General features: G+C 44.3%; 2 protein-coding genes across 2 annotated transcripts in view; both read right to left on the bottom strand.

The window, feature by feature from the left end:
* Positions 1-694: 694 nt before the first annotated feature.
* Positions 695-1,666, bottom strand: MRPL17 (mitochondrial ribosomal protein L17). Its single transcript, XM_051642981.1, has 3 exons — positions 1,466-1,666; positions 1,304-1,372; positions 695-1,212 (listed from the first exon to the last, which is right to left on the bottom strand). The coding sequence occupies exons 1-3, from the start codon at positions 1,637-1,639 to the stop codon at positions 946-948; spliced, it is 510 nt and encodes a 169-aa protein (XP_051498941.1). The 5' UTR covers positions 1,640-1,666; the 3' UTR covers positions 695-945.
* A 304-nt stretch (positions 1,667-1,970) lies between these two features.
* Positions 1,971-19,300, bottom strand: part of CCBE1 (collagen and calcium binding EGF domains 1) — a 110,058-nt gene continuing 92,728 nt past the window's right edge. Inside the window, exons 6-11 of the mRNA XM_051643389.1 lie at positions 17,131-17,237; positions 10,484-10,604; positions 8,275-8,414; positions 8,147-8,182; positions 7,562-7,597; positions 1,971-5,979 (exon numbers count right to left, since the gene is read on the bottom strand). Coding sequence (XP_051499349.1) covers positions 5,746-5,979; positions 7,562-7,597; positions 8,147-8,182; positions 8,275-8,414; positions 10,484-10,604; positions 17,131-17,237 — 674 coding nt within the window. The 3' untranslated portion in view covers positions 1,971-5,745. The remainder of the gene's footprint in view (positions 5,980-7,561; positions 7,598-8,146; positions 8,183-8,274; positions 8,415-10,483; positions 10,605-17,130; positions 17,238-19,300) is intronic.

The following is a 19,300-nucleotide window of genomic DNA, read 5'->3' on the forward strand; positions in this document are numbered from 1 at the left end:
GTGCGAGCTAAGTGTCCTGAAGACAGTCACCAAATTTTAAGCTATTTAACATCACTTGATTATTTTTCTTCGCATACATCTAACTCACTGCATCAGGTCATTTGTCTTGTGCTTTTGAAACCTGGGAGGGAGGAAAGAACCCAACATGCTTTTTTGGTCCTTTTTTTTTTACATTTAGAAGTTTATAGCTAGGACTTTTAAGTACTACTTTAACTTGAAATCCCAAGTCAAAGCTAGCAATCTAAAGTTTCTCATCTCCCAGTAGTTGTACTGCCCTCTGAAACAACGTTCTGCTGTTCTTATTTCTTCTAATAAGGTAGTAAGAGATTTCTTGTAACCCTACGTCCAAAGTCAAAACATCTGCCAAGCTCTTGGAATTACCATTAGTGGTGCCCACACTGCTTCCTTACTGTAACACAAGTCCCTTTGGTACTGCCTTTTTGAAGCCTTGTAACAGTGATACCATCCCACTTGTGTTCAGGGCTTCTGAAACAGCAAAACAATTTCTCACTCCACTTCCTGTCCTGAAAGGCTGCACTCTGGTTTCTAGAAACACTGAAGCTCTGTCACAGTGAAGTGGAGACGCTGCCCTGGAGAGCAGGGCTGTTGGGCCAGAAGCTGTAAACAAACCCAGTCTTTGCTGGGATCAGTTACTAACTCTACACACTGGGATATAATCCAAACAGAAGCAAACTCGCTTTCTGAACGGCGTTTATTTACGCAGAACATCAACCATGAGGTCTCCCAGCTTGACCTCCCTCCTTATCCGAGCCTCTCCTCAAACCCCAGGAAGAAGCAAGTAAACCCTTCAGCTTCTGCCATCACCCTGGAAACCCCAGGCTACCTCCAGATCTCGCGGGGCACCTCCCACTCCTCTGCTCCAGGACAGCAACAAGGGGCTGGTGCGTGCGGGCGCAGCGGCCTCCCTCAGGCAGGCGGGGAGGCCTAGACAGGGGTGCCGCGGGGGGGCTGCGGGGCCGGCTGCGTGTCCTCCCGGTAGCCCTTCAGGAGCTGGTTGAGCAAGGTCTTCTCGGAGTCGCGCCGCGGGCGGACGAGCGGCGGGAAGGGGTTCCCCTTCAGCTCCACCACCGCCATCTTGGCGCGGTCCAGGCCCTCCCGGTTAGGGATCTGCAGCAGGCGGGTGTAGCCGCCGGGGTGGGGCTGAAACCGCGGCGCCAACACCTTGAACAGCTTGTGGACGAGGTCCTTCTCCTGCGGGGCAGCAACGCTCAGCTCCCGCGCCGGGGCTGCGGGGCTGCGGGGGTGGGGAGGGGGGGGTGCGGGGTGCGGGAGCGCTACTCACCGTCAGCCAGAAATCCGCCATCCGCATGGCGCGCGCGTCCGTGTCCCCCAGCTTGGCGTAATCGATCAGCTGCGGGGGGGGGGTGTGTGTGTGTGTGGCGGGACACGACGCCGTTAGGGCCCCTGTCCCGCCCCCCCCCCCTCACCCCACCCCGCAGCTCACCCGCTCCGCGTAGCCCCGCATCTCGTCGGCGCGCGCCCAGGGCGCCTCCACGCGCTCGTGCCGCACCAGCGCCGTCACCAGCCCCCGCAGCAGGTCCAGGCGCGAGCGCGGGCCCAGCCCCAGCCGCCGCTGCACGCGCCCGTGCGAGATGGCGGCCGCCACCGACACCCGCATCCCGCCGCCCCGCACCGCTCCGCACCGCTCCGCTCCGCCCCGCCCCGCCGCGGGGCAGCCTGGGAGGCACCGCCCGGCAGCCCCGCCCCGCACCGCCCGGCAGCCCCGCCCCGCACCGCGCCGCCCCGCCCCGCACGCCGGGAGCTGTAGTCCCGCCGCAGCCAACACCCGCAGGCTCAGCGCCCCGCGGCTGCCCCCGCAGCCCGCGTTGCTGCGTTCCGGGCAAAGGACTGTGTGGGGAAAAAAAAAAAAAAAAACAAACCACAAAAAAACACAAACACAAACAAAAACAAAGAAACAAACAACAACAAAAAAGCAGCCACCCACAGCGTTAAGAAAAAATATCTTTGTTATTATGAAGACGTCATGAAATCACAATCATTTTATGCACATTTTAGTATTTCGTATATAAATAAAGTGAACAGCGTAGTTACTGGAATGTGTAATAGGGAGAAACATACAGATTTTCATGTGAAACTAACAAGTTCTTGGGCCTCAGTCCCGGCTTTTGTTGCCTCTCTGGGGCTTCGTGTATTACGAAACACTTCAAGGAAGAAGGCTCAAGCTGAGATGGCAACAATAACTCCAGGCATTACCTTAGCTCAGTTTACAATCAATTTTCATCTCCTCTTCCTGGTTTAGCCTGACTTACGTAGGAATTGTTCTGTGTCAGTATCCCAGCTTTGCAAAAAAAGACTAATCCTGCATGTACTTGGCACAGTGTTGAAAGAAAAAATTCTCCAAGCTTTATGACTTTGTTAAGCCCATTAACAACCAGCATTTTCCCATCACTGCACACTCTTGCAAACGTTTCCATTAAATAGATCTCTAAAATTAATAAAATAACAAACTCTTCATTATCCTTTTGCTTATAACTTGATGTCTTAACATCAAAATAATATTTCTTTCTAATAGAATTATACATAGTATTTATACGAAGTAAAGTTTTCATGTGCATGACCCTCGTATTGAAACTAAACATGAATGTAGATTTTACTACTAACTTATTTTGGATTCCTGTCGGGGGGAAGGTGATGTTATTTTGGGGGGCCACATCAGAATAAATAATTTAGAAGGTAATGACTTTCCTGGCTTCCCAGTAACCAAACTTTAAATTGGAAATTATTCTGGCTTTATAAAACTTTGGCTATCCTGAAGAAAACATCACTTTTCTATATGGGTGTGTGTATTTATCCAGAAATCTTAATGAAGTGTTTCAGATACAATGTCTTATAAAAGTTATCATACAGTTAATCAGAAATAAAGGGAGAAAGGTCTATGCAAAGATCTTAGCCAGATGCAGAACGAAGGCTGAACCTTCCCAGCCAGCTGTGCTCAGAGGGGCTGTCCCTGCTGGAGGAATTCCAGGACTTGCCTTTACCATAGCATCCCCTCCGTGTTGCCGGGACTCAGCCAACAGATTTGGGGCAGGGAGTCTGGAAAGAGGAGGGTGAAGCACAAGGGCAAACCCAAGGAGCATTTTCCTTAAGCATATCTGTTGCAAACCCTGCTCTAGGCTGTGAAAACCAACTCCAGAAAGGGAAGTTACTGAGGTTTTCATTCAGAAAAGCACATAAGCATGTGCCACATTTAATGGTCATAAGTCTGGGACAGTTTTCTCTACTGACAGTGAGGCATCTATTTTATCTCCTTTTCTGGCCTGCTTTCAGAATTTCACTCCCCTGGATACTTCAGCACAGCAGGGAAAATTGTCACTTGCCCCTGAATTTGATGGCCAAACTGCAGGAACTTCTTGTTTGGTATTTGTCTATATTTGGAAAAGCAGAGATTAGAACTAGAATAAGTGCCTTTCCCCCCCCCACACATCTTCTTGTGGGCAAGGGGCAATAGAATTGAGTTGATATGTAGGAAGTCACTCATCTAACTCATTATTCAGTATCTGATCAAAAGGTCAAAAAAACCTGCAGCTACTAATTCTGCAGTGGAAATCAACCTGTTCCAGCAGGTGATGGATGGGGTGTGGTAGTAAACTTATCCAAGAGTTACATAATTTGCAAGCGTTACAACATTTGCCATTTAACAAATTTACTTTAACGTGTATTTTTGAATTGTCTTATTTATACCTACTTGAGTGCTTAAAATTAATAAAACAAGACATTACATGCCTCAGTTCATGCTTTCTTCGAGGTTTCTTTCAGCCTGCTGCATATCAGATTATCTCTTTTGGCCACAGGTTCCTTCCCCAAATTTCATTGATTTTCCTGCTACCTACTTCACGAGACTACTTGGATCAGCAGCTTCTGGCAGAGCTCCTCCTAGAGGAGAAGCTCAAAGCTGACAGGGTGCAAGCACAATAATTTCATTCTAAGATATCCCCTTGATTTGTAAATATCGATATGCATATAATGTGAAGAGGAGGAGTGCAGAACGTTAATGTTCTCAAAGCTAATGCCCTTGCTTGTGGCATAATGATAGCAAAGAGGTGGGAAACAATTACAGGAATTAACACATCCCCCTAAGATAATACACAAAATGAAGGTCTAGGCAGCCAGCTGTTCATACAAACTGTACCACTGGTGTGAGGATTACACCGACTATCTTTTGGCCCAGAGAATATGGAAGGGAATCCAAGCCTTTTTAGGCTTATCAGAAAAGGGCTGGCTTATATTTTTTACCTGTATTTATTCTATTAGAACATGCAAGCCCTGAAAAACTGGGCAAAATAAGAAGTTTTTCTTTGCATTTGTAACATGGACATGACCCAGCACTGAACATACTGTGGAAGTAGCAGCTACACAGATACAACATTGAAGTTTTGTGCTTAATATAGTCCTTTATCTTCTGAGCGTGGCAAAGTCCTCAGCAGCTGTGGTGATCCAAAAGAAGTGGTAACATCCATCATCCACAAGATATGGTCTAACTTGTCCATCGAATTTTCCAGTGTTAAAGAAGGGCACTCCTTTTCATCCCCCTTCACAAATACAGGATCCCCATGTGCAGTACCTCACCTTAGCCATCCTCGTACCAGTTGGCACCTTTTGCCATGTGCGCTCCTGCACCTACTTGTACTCCTCAGATACCCAGACAAATACACTGCACCTTCGTGTTCCAGCTCCATCCAGTGCCATTTTAAGTTGCCCTCATGCAGCAGAGGAACCAAACAGACAGAATCCCTTTGCAAACACGAGGCCTCTCTCTAATCTCCATTTCACTTGGACTTCAGCATTTCACCACTGGAGGTCAGAAACCAACTTTTTCTTCAAGGCCGGGATTGATTTTGTGCTTTCCCCTGAGCCTACTTGAGTCACTTAGGCTTGGTTTTCATGCTTTATACATTCCCTGTTCTCTTGCTCATCTTTGTGTACTGAATCCAGCATGAATCTGTTGAGGAAGGGAGCTGGCCTGCACACTGAGCAATAGGAGAATGATAAGGGAAAAGTAGTGTTAATTGAGGTCAAGCACATCTTTCTGACTCTCTCTGAATAATATACTCTGGCAACACAAAGCCAAATGATTTCCAAATCAAGAAGCAGCACCCTTGTATCATGCTTGACCATATTTTCTTGCTTTGTCCTGCCATGGTGGAGCATAATAGAAGAAGAAAACTTCACTTATAGCTGGCATCTGCTGTGAAATGGGGTTCCACTTCCCATGCTTTCCTAAGCTGGAGGCTTGAGTTCAGTGGTATAATGTATTTACATGTATAAAGTAACTGTGGACCAAGGTTTTAATTACTGACATCATTCAGGGAGGATGTTCAGCTCCCACTCTGCCCCCGGCAAAATTTGAGTGCTGGGTCATTTGGACTTAGGTACAAAGTAGGCAGATGAAGTGCTGTGGTCTGCACCATTAGCCAGAGCGTGCCTTAATTGTATTAAACATTAAGAAGGTTTTCTTGATAGTCTAGGTACAGCACACAGTGCAGGTTGGATGGTATGGAAATGCTGCAAGGAGGCTACCATAAACAAGGAAAGCTACAGTACAGGCAGCATGGTTGAGGAAAAGCAAAAAAAAAAACAACAAAAAAACCCACAATCAAAACCAAAACAAAACAAAAACCTGGGAAATTTTATATATATATTACATTGTCAGTGCATTTTTATATTGAAGAACTCTAAAGGGGCTCTATTTTTCAGTAGGTGAAGCTAAGGATGGGCTGCCTTCTGTATCCTGGAGTCTCTGGGTGCTGCCCGTGGTTTGTAGTCTTCCCCAGATCCAAAATCTACTGTGTCATGATAGTTTGTAAATTCCTGAGGTAACGGAAACTCCTCTGTTGATGAATGAGTCCTGTGTCCAAACACTCTCTCTTGCAGCTCAGCGATGTCATTTCTGATGTCTGCCATCATCAGCAATAGGAAATCAAATGAACCTGGTGGGCCCTACAGTCACAAGGCATGGTCATTAATAATAATCCACTTCGCTCTTACTGTTTTCAGACAGGTTGATACAATTACTCATGCAGGGGTAACTCAGTAAAATACTGCTTCGTATCAACTGCCAAAAGTTAACAGTCTCTTTTTGGATCAGCCTGCTTAGGAAGCAGTTTTCAAAATAAGGCAAATGTTTTTGCAGATAGAGCCTACTTTTACACCATGCTTAGCCCTTTTGTTACTTTGCAATTCCTTTGCTACATCTCCCTCCCCAGAGTATCTTGACACCTCATGGAAAGAGAGGACATAAATCTTGGTTCCCTGTGTTCCTTCTTATTAAATGGATAGAAGCCACATTCTTAGAATGACTCAACAATCAATAATTATTATTTAAAGTTTTTTTTCAATAATTCTGGTATTTGAACAGTATCTTTTCAATATGGTAGGCTCACGCTGTCCATTGCTTATTAGATATATTGGTTATTACTATGCAGAGAATATTCATCTGTTTGCATCTGATTTTAGAAGATCAACATTTATTTTTAGCTGACTTCACACAGTAAAGTACACTGTTTAATAATGAGGACACCCTGCTGGGCATATTCTTAAAATCCATTCCACCAATAGAGAAAACACCGTAAGAAATAATTTTTTAAACAATTTAACCTGAAAACAGATTGTAAATACTCATTCTTCTCTTGATGACTTACTCAAAGCCTGTAGTTTGCCAAATCCCTGAAAGAGATGAAGGGCAGGAGCACACACCAGGAGCGGTGGCTCCCAGTAGGAGCAGTGGCTGAGCTGTACTAACTGGCACTCTGCCTGGGATCTCATGCTGCTGCCTTCTGGGAATGTCCGTGTCCCACTGCTGTTGTAGGGCAGAGGTGCACCTACTGCCTCAATATCACACCCAGCAAAGGAGGAGGTGTGTAGGCAAAAACATTTGGATGAAACCGGGTAATTACTGTCCTTCCAATAACATTTTCAGTGCATGGAAAGTATTTTTCACTGTGCTTTTGACACAGGAGAGGGTTTTATTTTTCTCCTTTTGTCTGACTGGTTTTTCATAGATTGTAGAATGGTTTATGTTGGAAAGGACCTTAAAGATCATTTGGTTCCAAACACACTGCCATGGGCAGGGTCACCTCCCACCACACCAGGTTGCTCAGAGCCCCATCCAACCTGGCCTTGAACACTTCCAGAGATGGGGCTTCCACAACTTACCTGGGCAACCTGTGCCAGTGTCTCACCACCCTCACACTAAAGCATTTTCTCCTGATGTCTAACCTAAATCTCCCCTCCAGTTTTAATCCATGACGTCCTGTCCTCTCACTAAAAGCCCTTGTAAAAAGCCCCTCCCCAGCTTTCCTGTAGCCCCTTCAGGTACTGGAAAGTGCTATGACTTCTCCCCAGAGCCTTCTCTTCTCCAGGCTGAACAACCCCAACTCTCTCAGCCTGTCTTCATGGGAGAGCTGCTCCAGCCCTTTGACAATCTTTGTGGCCTCCTCTGTACTTTCTCCAGGAGCTACATGTCCTTTTTAGTAGTTAACATCATTCTGTTGTGGAAATTCCTCCTGTGAGCAATACTTACAGGTATCCCCTTTGGTCCTGGTGCGCCTCTCTCGCCCTGTAATCAATACCACCCCAGTTAGTTTGCTGTGACTAGAGGAAGAAACAAATCACAGTTTGTCTCTGCAGACTCACTCACTGTCCCCAGGTCAAGAATCATCAGCTTACACTAGCTGGGAAAAGAAAGTGAAGGAGGAATGTGAGGAAGTTACCACTGGTTCTAGTGGGAGAAGAGTTGGGCATTTCCGGTGTTTCTCCTAGGCCATAACAAGCAAACCAGTTAACAGGAGAAATTCACAAAAGAGCAGTCTAATTAGATGTGCTAAGGCTAAAGCATCTGTGTTTCTTCACAGAAAAGCCAAAAGAGCTGCAGAGAAAGGCAGGGATGCTGCATAACAGATAGCCTCGCAGTGCTATTTGCAAGACTTAAGGACTGGCAAGCACAACATAGCAGAAGGAAGGCATGAAGGGACAGGACAATAGGACATTTCCAGCTTAGCAAAGGTGGTAAATGGGTGTGACTGGAAGTGTGTAGAGGATCTCCCTAGCAAGCCTGCACTTCACATGTGCGTGTGCCCACGTTCAGGAAAACAGTACCTCTCCTCACCTTGCTACCATCTCTCCCTGGGGCTCCTGGAGGGCCCTGCAAGAGAAAATAAAGTGTTCACAAGGACATGACAGGTTGTGGATCTAAGGCAAATTGTGCAATGCATGATGGGAGGTGAGAATACTGACCACGGGGCCCCGCCTGCCCTGCTTAATATGTGATATGTCTGGAGATGGGCCCATAGGTCCCATTGATCCACGAGGGCCTGGCTGTCCGGGAGGTCCAGGTGACCCAGGAACTCCTTGACTCCCTTTTGGTCCTGGAGCCCCTGCAATTGACAGCAAAGGTTACCTGCTAGGGGCTGCCTGCAGGACACCTCATCAGTGCCAGCCGTGGGGACTGACCATTTTTTGAAACGCCTTATGGACTGGTTGCCTTAACACACCCAAATCCACAAAAAGACAAGCAACACAACAATTATCCGACACAACAATACTCCTTGTCACAATGGCTACAAGAGATCTTCACAAAACAATTTATGAATAAAAATTATTTTTTAAAAAAGTAGCTGAGAGTGCCACTGCCAGGAAGTTAGGGACACAGACTGGGAATGAAAAGAAAAGCAGAAATGCCTCATTTTCACACAAAGAAGAAAAGAGCAAGTCACATCTGAGAAACATCTCATAAAAAGAAAGCCTCAGAAAACTCATGGGGATGTTGGGTCAAAGGCATCTACATGACTGGCAGAGAAGCAAGCCCTTTTCTCTGATGGGTTGCACCACTCTTTTGCCCAGTATGATAGCCAATGTCTTACGGGTAAAAAAGACTGTTTTTCCATTTTGCTTCATACCTTTTCAGCTTCTGCTTATTCAGCAGAAAATGTTAGTTTTTAGGAAGGACACCAGAAGCAAAAAGTGTTTAGGTCAAAAGGTACACTACAAAAATCAAAACAGAAAATCAGGCACCTGAAACAATCTTTGCACAAAAATAAAGACCATGGAAGTGTCACTAGCTGAATTGCTTTACAATTCGAGGGGAAAGCACTTTTCTACATACTAAAGGCACGTGGAAGGTGTAGAAAATGAAAGGCAGTGGGTAAAAAGGGTTCAACAGGACAGAATAGGTGCAATTAGGGTTTTCCAAAGGAGTAAAATCAAGCACAGTGGTGAACCTCGCAGACTGAAGGCCAGGTTGGATGGGGATTTGAGCAACCTGGCCTAGTGGGGGTTGCCACTGGAGGTTAGGAACTAGATGGTATTTAAGGGCCCTTCCAACCCAAACCATTCTGTGATTTTATGACTCCTCCTGAAGGCCCAGGTGGCCTGTTGCTAAGGGCAGAGGAGGAGGTGAGCAGGAGTGGTTTTCAAGCCGACACGACAATGCCACAGTACCTTGGAGAGCTCAGTCATGGGGAAACCAGATGGAGGACATGCAGAGTCAGGCCTACGATAGAGAGATGGCAAGGCAGCAAGCACCACACATTTCAGAGTCTGATGCAGAACTTCTAACCACAATGTCCTTGCACTTAGGATATACAGAAGACTGAAGATACTCGTCCTCCAAGAAAACAAGATAAAGACTCAAAAACCAAAGCAAGACTGCAAAAGTGGGGATAAATGGGGGGCAGTTCATTAAGGAGTTAATCAAACCTTGTAAGGAATATCTGCTAGTCCTCTTTAAGAATACTCCTGACATCCAGAACCATGTGAAAATTCCCTGGATTTATCAATAAGCCAATATTAGGCATTCAGCAGTCTGCAAAATTTTTAACATCACTGGCTGCAGTCTGCAAGGTGTCTGGCTTAAGACAGACCTTTAGGAACTCTCTGCTTTGCTCGTTGTTTCAACATATATGTAGCAAAGAAGGTGTGAGTGGAGTTTTACTTTTCTTTTCAGATTCCTTTGAATATGGAACACAGAACACACATAAAACCAACAAATCAATCCTTGAAAAACCAGACAAGGAAAAAGAAAACAGTTGGTACAAATCCCTGCAAACTGAAAGCACATTTTCTGCTCTAATAATGACAGTGAGCTAAAGCAATAGGTATTCTTGAAATGCAATGGAAAATGCTCTAAGACAGAGATAAAATATGAGAAAGGACAACTGAAGCAGGTGATAGACTCCAGGGAGAGGGAGAAATTTAACACATATAGGACAAATACAGCTTGCACTCCAAGAAACACATGGAGACTAAGTCACAATGGATAATGCTGGACAGTTGGCAGAGGCTAACCATAACAAACAGAAAGTAATTATTTTAAAATTTTGTAGCAACATGAATTTAATAATAACAATATAAAATACATGAAATGCTATCACACTGAAAGATTTAAACTTATATTTTTTATCTGTGGCACCACTGCACATTCAAGTCCTTCTGGTCTTTATCTTACCTGGAGGGCCTTGTTGGCCAGGCTGACCTGGAGGGCCAGGGATGTATGCATTAGATGCAAGCACTTTTTCACCAGTGATTTGCTTGCTAAGATCGGCAGCATTATTTGGCAGCAAAGCAACCTGCCAAAATAAAAAAATCCCTGTAAGTTCCTCATAATTCAGCTGAATAAGTTATCTTCTTTGTTAAGCTTTCATGTGGAGAAACAGCATATAAAAATACTGCATTGAAATAATCAGAAAAAACAGCAGTTACACCTAAGCTGACCAGGCTGATTCTTTTTATCTATGGACATGAAGCTTTCTTGAAGCTCCTGCTATAAAATGTTGTCTCAGGGAAAACTGGCTCCTTGAACCTATGATGGGCTGTCCTTTCAGGTAGTGGAAAACAGCTGGAAGGATGCCTGGGAACTTCTGCTCTTACCTGTACATCTTTCTGACTGAACACCTTGCAGAAATCTGTTAAGATAATAGTGTAACGGGCAGTAATGGTCTACAGTGCCTTTCCACAGGATCTTTTGGGTGGACCATGGAAAAAAGTCAGATTTTGCAGAAATAGTACCCTCCTTGGTCTTCCACATATGGTGAGTGTGTGTCTGTGTGTGTGTGTGTGTTTGTGTGCAGGAGGAGCTCTGGATGGGGATCCTAGAGATGATCCACAAAAATAGATATACATATCTTTCTCTCTGCAGGAGGTTTCCTAAGCTTGAGAGGTGCCACATGAAAAACATGACTTCAAAAGGCTTTTATGAATTCTGGTATTTTCCTTTCTCTGAAACCAGCAACCTAGTAGAAACCCTGATGCTTCCTGTGAGGCTATTCCCCTTTCAAGTCACCATGGAAATACTCCAAGTCAATCCAAATGGAAGGTAGGAGACATTCAGGACATAGAGAGCAACAAGGTGACAAAAAAAATTGAATCTTGCAACTACTTGGATCTTCCTAGGAAACCTCTTTTTTTCCTTACTTGAATTTTTCTCCATTCATTTACCACCCTTTCTCAGGGCAATATTTGTTCAGATATTTAGTTCCCAATTGCTGCACAAGCCCCTGACTTTTCATAGGTTTCAATAACAGCCCCAAATGCTCTGTGGATCTAGCCCTTTAACCATACTGTTTAACCCAACAGATCTGGATCTGCTCTGCATAGAGACACAACACTAAAAGAAATTAGAATTTAAGAGTATTTGCCCACTGTGCTTTAAAGTGCCAGTATCCATTACATCAGTTGTTTAATTATCCATTAAACATTAGTTTCCCCAGATTGAATCTATTTAATAATTAAACATTTTTAGGCATATTCTGCAAACATTTAGTCTCTCCAGAGACAGCAGAGGGGAGATGACAAGCCAGGAGGCTCGTCTGCAGTGAGGAAAGAAGTTTATTAGTGGTGAGTGGCTGCATGTGGAGTTGGGAATATTGCTCTGCCAAACTGAATCTAAGAGCTGTTTCAGCAATACCAGGGCAGGTCTATCCTGGGTCAGTGTGGAGAACTGGCTTCCAAAAAAGAATGTCTGTCACTGAAATTGACTGTAAGAGAGAGGCGTAACAGAAGAAATAAAATAAGAATAAAGGAGAAAACGGTGGCAATTCTGGGGGGCAGGGGCAGGACTTCACCAGGGGCTGCACAGGCAGGGAGAGGCCTCAGGCTGCAAAGCAATGGATGCCAGGCCCAGAACGACGATGGTTTGTGGGTCGTTACCGCCCATCGCCCCTGATGCTGCTGTGAGGAGAGAGAGGGGAAGAAGACCAAAGAGAGAGGAGAAGGAAAACCAAGTAAGAGGAGGCACCAGAAGGACAAAGGCAGCAGCTGCTGCAGCCCCTGCTGTCCCTGTCACTGGTGCCACCTGCACTGGAGCTGCCACCGCTGCCACAACTCGCCTCACCCCCGGCTCCAGGAGGACATGAGCACAACAGCACCACCCAAACCTTCCACCTCTAACTGAGCACAACAGCACCACCCAAACCTTCCACCTCTCATGCCTCCTCCCCACGGGTGTGACACTGGTCCTCACTCACACGGACCTCGACAACATTATACGGGAAAGGCTTCGGGCCCTCTCTACCCCAAACTACAACAGTCTTTTTTTCTCTCTCTTACCAACTGGCTACATTTACATATCCAGTTTTCCACGCACACAGTTTGAAAACTGTTACAGTAAAGTGGTATTTTAAACACATAATTTGTGTGTGTGTGTGTGCTTCCCAGAGGAGCTTCTCCATGGGTTCTATACCTGGTGGAAACCAGCCCCAAGCCAGGGTCAGACCCACTGAAGTAATTCAAAGGCTATCCTGAACGTGTAATTGGTGTCAGAAAATCCTGGTGAGCAAACAGGGCGTTTGTGCTGTGAGATAAGGCTTGGCTTCTACCCAAAACTGTGTTCAGACCACGACAGTCAGCTTTGTTGAATGCATTTGGCTCACTGAAAAATCTGATTATGGTTTCTGCAACAATTGTGTGGCAAAGCTGCATTAAATAAAATACATGATGACTCTTGTTATCTGACAATGCTTTTTAGTCAGCTCTTTGGAATTCCCTGCACTGAACTGTTCTCAAGACTCCTGTTTGTTTCTGTAATTATTTGATATGCAGCCTCCTGCCCCTAGTGAAAACGTGATGTTTGTGATGCACAGGAAAAAAACAATGCTATGCACTTGCAGTAAATACTGTAACTGGGCAAATTTCTTTTGGCAAACAAGTTATTAGTTATGAGTGCATTTTAAGGGCAGCCAGTGCTGCTTGCAGTTTGGGGTCAGATGCACTGAGCAGTTCTGAAAGAAGCAAAAGTGAGAAAAAAAAGAAGTTGGAAATGCGGAGACATTTCCGGGTGGCATTTCTGAAACACCAGTTTGATTTTTCAGACTGGAACTCAAAATGTGATGACAGGAACATAAGGATTTGTCAGCCATTTGTGACTCAGGTTTCAGAGAGCACTGCCGTTTTCAAAGACAAGATGACTGCACCAAAGGCAAAGAAAGAAATATGATGTAAGTCTTACAAGAATTTGGTAGATTTACTCCACCCCCAGAAATCGCTGGTTAGATGAGGTCAGCACTTCACAGAAGCCCCACAGGGTGCTTCTTATGTCCTCCCTCCTCTGAATCTGCTGTCATAGAAAATGGGGATTCAGAACTCCTCCTGGTGTGCCCTTTGTACTTTGGTTTTCCAAAGAAAAGCATCTGCTTTTTTTAACAATAACCCTGTAGATTACTCAGCATGCATCCCAGCCATTGCAGCACAGACCAGGCTTCGGACTGCTGAAGATAAGGGGCTACTCCATGGGTCTCAGTACCTTATCCTGGGGCTGAAGAGGAAAAATCAGTAGCTGGGGGTGCTCATAGCCATATTGGCCAAGGACCAGCATGAGGAGGTCCACTGACAGGCTCTGGTCAGCACATTGCGAAGTTTTATTTCCCAAAGGTGTGTCCACCCTGTCCAGAGAAGGCTGGACACAAATGGAAGGTTGCAAGGACCATCATGCTGCAAACTTCCTTTGTCCAACATAAATCAAGTAAGGGCTGTGCAGTGCCAACACCAGCATGCTACAACCAAGACACAGAGTTAATTCCTGTGACTACCTGAGAGCATTATACTTTTTTTCAGCAGTTTTTATGGGAATATTTTCTGTGTCATCAATGTTTCTCCTTAGGGGTGGCCACAGGTGAGTGGCAGATTAATTGATATCCTCCTTAGAGCTTTTGCTTAAATTTCTGACCAGATCGTCTTCTGGGGATCTATTGCTATCCCAGCTGATAAATAGACATCACTTAGTATACAGTGCCAGCCATGAATATCCTTCAGGTTATATTGCAAATGTCCAGGCTGGAGTAAAAAGGTGTATTTATTTAGTGGCAAAGACACATCATGAAGAGGATTTGGAAGTGTATTCCTTTCTGTTGCTTAAATATTGACTTGTTCCTGACAGCGAGGCTGTTTTAACAACTTAGTAACTTAAAAAAATAAAAATAAAATCACACAGCTGCTGTGAAAGCATCTACACATGCTTCCCCGCTGAATCAGCTGGACTTGAGGCCTGCACTAATGAGTGCCAAAATACCTAGGCTCTGGTCTAGCTCACTGGTGTTTGATATCTTCTGGCCAGAAAAGGGTTGTTACATACACTGGGGCCAAACCGTGTGTTTCTGATGTTGATTCACATCCTCTCAGGGATTGGATATCCTAACTGGCCTTATTTCTATTTCACCTCCAGATCTTAATGGCCCTAGGAAAATATTTTTTGTCCATTTGCATGCAAATATTAGTGAGGGTAAGTTTTTTTTAAAAGACCATACTAGAAACAAGACTCCCATATGTTGCGTTGCATGCTACATCTGGAGTTTTGGGTAGTGTCTAGGAGATCTGTTGTTTAGAAGACTTTGATAGTGCTTGACAGTAGTGATACGGAACATGGCTTTGTAATTAAGATTTTTAAACAAATCTGTGCAGTGGGATCCAGCAATGCCCCTATTCCAACTGCTGAACTGCTTACTTGATTTTTTTAAATTGTTGGCTGTGTGTCATATACCTTTCCCCTAGTTCTCCAGCTTTTCACTCTTCTTCCTTCCAGCAAGGTAGGACATCAAGCTAGGACTGTCCACAGCTCCCTAGTATATCAGGATAGTGCACCCCACTGGCTGACCATGCAGGGTGACTTTCTGTTCCTTAACTTTGAACTACCCTGTCCTTGATCTGGAGCAGATGTTGCAATTTTCTAAAAAGGTATTGGTGCCATCACCAGAGGCAGCAGGACTTGAGTTCACCCTGTCCTTTCCTAAGGAGACACAAAACCACATGTCCTACTTCCAGAAGTATACTGCAGTCCTAAGCCGTAGGGTTTGCTGGATTGGATCCTTCACAGACTCTTCTGCTAAACATAATTTTGCATAAAGTCCATACTATCTGAAAGCCTTAACAGTGAACCTGAAGACTCAATTCCCATAAACCGTGTCTCTGGCAGACAAAAATCAAACTTTCTGTACAAAACAAAGCAACTTCAACTGCAGATACAGAGACATGTCCTCCCCAGAAGAAATGGGCCATGGGGAGCAGCTGGTGAAGCACTAGGGTTCATGCCTCTCTGGGCAGAGAGAAGTATGAGGCCAGATCTCCTCTCAGCATGGACAAAAGCTCTCCTCTCTGTGGAGCAAAAATGCTGCGGGTATCAGGAGACAATCTCCTCCATCTCTGTGTGAGGCACAACCCAGTTGGCTACCTCTGAGGATGCCAAATAAATCAAGTCCCACTAGGAAGACACTTGGGGAAAATTCAGGCTATAGACCATGATGGGACTTAGCTATGAGACAAAAGTGAGCTGCATAGTTTGGCTTCTGAACAACAAGTGCCCATAGCAACAGGTATTGATGGTGTTGGTTTTCCAGGAGTGAGTTTTGAACACAGGCACCTATCAGTGGAAGTTAGACACAGAAAACTTTCCATTAATTAAGGTCACTGCTTTCCATCAGTTCTTGCAGCAAAATACTTGGCCAACAGTGTGACCCCAAATGCCTCCCCGGGGGTCAGTGTGAGCCTGCTCAGCATCACAGACTGTGGCTGGGCAAACAGCCACTCAAAAGCACAGATCCTTTTTTAACCTGTCAGCTAGCATTTGTTTGAAAACAACACTATCCATCACACATAAAATTCTGTCACTTCCACATTTATCTTCTTACTGATCCAGAGGGAAAACATGACATGATAAGATTTTTGATGTAAAGAATATCTCAAATGTCATTGTATTTCATTTTAGTGAAACAGATTTCTTTTTCCCTGACAAAAGTAACACTGAATGAAAATTCCATGGAACTATATTAAAGACAAAAAGTGAATATAACAAATTGTGTTTGGACACAATTAAATGAAGTGAGCACCTGGGTGGAATAATGAGAGCCTGTCAATATGCATTGCTGAGAATATTCCTGCAGAACATTTCCATTTCTGAGAATTGGAACGCTTGAAGGAGGTGACACCAGAAAAGGCATTACACCTGCACACCTGCACGTCTCCAAATCCTGGGCTGTGTCTCCAGGTTATTTCAATCCTGCCCAGGTGTAAAAGGAGGCCACATGGCCAGAGGAAATTTTTAAGTGCATTGTTTTCTACTTGCAAGGACACAGGTGGAAACAGAAATGGTTGGAGCTGGGAGGTCTTTATTTTGAAAACAATCAAAGCTAATGTATCTGTTAGTGATGTTTTTGTTTAGCCACACACCTTCTATTTGGCAAGAATCCGGTATCAGCATATGATTAATGCAAAATCATGTTCTCCCACATTGCCAGATCTGCAGAATATCTTGCACTTGCATACACTAAAGGTGGATCAAGTCCAAAGCCCTTTGTATTCATAATGAATGAAAAGCTGAGGCCAGTGCAGATTGCCAAGAAACCTGGGCTCAGTCTGGGATGGGTGTTTACCAGACTCTGTTACCATGGGCTGGTTAACACAGCTTCACGAGCTTGGGCAGCAATTTACTTAAAAGCAATATAGAAACATAAGGAAGATAAGCCATTTCTAGATGATTTCAAAATATGTTACCATCATCATCTTTACTGGCACAAGAGCCACATGGCAGTGACAGCTCCAGACACATTTAATATCAGTTGTCACAAAACATGCAGGTCTAGTAAAGGCATGACTGATCCATGTTCATACCTTTTGCTTCAGTTGTAAAACCGTCTGCTTTATTTGATGAAATTCCTTACAAGAAGCACAGCATGTCCCCGATTTTGCCACATTTTCAGATTTCTCAGGAAGTCCAGCTGAAAGAAAAGTTTCCAATACAAATATAAAAATCGAAAGGAAAGAAATTCACACAGTGATCACAAAAGCAGCTTGAAGGTTGTTACATTTCCCCAGATTGTGGGAAGAGGAGGGAATCTTGCCATTATTAATGCTTTGACTGTGAATTGCTATGTAAGGCTGAGAAACTTTGCAGGGACAGCTCTGAGCTCATTTTTAAAGCAGCTGTTTTCAGTTAACAGTTCCCAAAGATTTTCTTTTTTTAATACCTGGAAAAGTTTACACCCTTTCTTTTATCTCTGTGTTTAGGGTAGGCTAACCTTACAGATCTGAACTGATTTACAGTCCCCTGAAGGGCAAATTTTCACATGCTATAAATTACAGTAAAATCCCTCACAATACAGTAATTTCATTCACTTGGCACAAACTGCTCTTTATCACTGCTGGTTATCCTCCATGTGATGGAATCAATCTGAGCAGAGATGGGGATTGAGATTAATGACAGGGATTTAAATCCATACAAGAGAAAGGGTCACACCTGTTGGTAGTACACATGAATGGGATCTTTTCAGGAATCTATTAAATTATTCAAAATGTAAAAGGTATCACAAATGTTATTTTTTTCCGTTCCTCAGTTCTATACACAGTGAAGCACTTCTGCACCACAAGCAAACAAGCATTTTTTTAACAGATGTTTCCTTAAAAAACTTTTAAGGCCAGGATGGAGCTTGGAGCAACCTGGCTTAGTGAGAGGTGTCACTGCCCATGCAGGGGGTTGGAACTAGGTGACCTTTAAGGTCCCTTCCAACCCAAACCAGTCTGTGATTCTATGATTCCATGATTAAAGAAAAACGTGATTTCCAAAACACAGGGTGACACACACTGGCTGACTCAAGGTGAGCTTTGTTTTTTTTCACATATAGTCATTGAGAAGCATAGAGTGCATCATGGCTCTGCATATGATGTGTGGCCTTGTACGATGTTACCTGGGAAGGGTTATTGGACATGTTTGACCACTGACCTTACAGAGCATGTCCTGTGCTGGAAAAACTCTGCAGGTGCTCCTTATTAAAGTCAGCAAATCTTCAGACTCTTCAAAAAGGATCAACTACAATGCTCTTTGCTATTGTTTTATTCTCCTCACTTGGACACTTTCACATCCTTTCTCTTTCCATAAATGTGTATTGTTTTTCTAAACATCTGCATAGTTTTAAATAAAAGCGAGACTTTCTAATACTAAACATATTACATGGTACTTGACTTTAAATGTTTGCAGGGTCCAATAGGGAGTATTGCACCCATCAGATGGTCATCTATGGTGCACTAATGCAGAAATTTAGGAAAAACTGATTGGATTTAAGGCCACATCAGCTATGCTTGCTTTTAGGAGACAAAGATTAACTTCTGTTCTAGTCAGGGAGGAGGAGGCTGTCAGGGCAAGGTGCTGGAGTGACCAGCATCATTAAGACTGGTATTAGCTCTGAACTGATCAGAAGATTAGGAAGCAAAGGCTTTGGGGGGTTTTCCTTCTGATCAACTGCCTGCTCCCACACCTGCACCCCAATTGAGTTATAATAATATACAATTTATTTTTATGTTTTTAGGACATAAAGGGCTGGAGCAGCTCTGCTATGAAGACAAGCTGAGGGAGTTGAGGCTATTCAGCCTGGAGAAGAGAAGTCTCCAGGGAGACCTTATAGCACCTTCCAGTACCTGAGGAGGGACTTTTCACAAGGACATGGAGTGACAGGACAAAGGGTAATGGTTTTAAACTGTAAGAGGGGAGATTTAGGTTAGACATCAGGAAGAAATTCTTCACCATGAGGGTAGTAAGCTGCTGGAATAGGTCACCCAGGGAGGCTCCACCTTCTCTGGAGGTGTTCAAGGCCAGGTTGGATGAGGCTTGTGCAGCCTGGTCTAGTGTGAGGTGTCCTGCTTATGGCAGGGAGGCTGGAACCTGATGATCTCTAAGGTCCCTTCCAACTTTAAACATTTTATGATTCTATGACTCATTATAACATGCAAACATTGTGTTAAGAAATGTTGAAAGCAACATACAGGCATAGGGAGAAACTGCCAGAGC

Source organism: Apus apus, chromosome Z (assembly GCF_020740795.1).
Source record: "Apus apus isolate bApuApu2 chromosome Z, bApuApu2.pri.cur, whole genome shotgun sequence".
In the NCBI taxonomy this organism is placed as follows: domain Eukaryota; kingdom Metazoa; phylum Chordata; class Aves; order Apodiformes; family Apodidae; genus Apus; species Apus apus.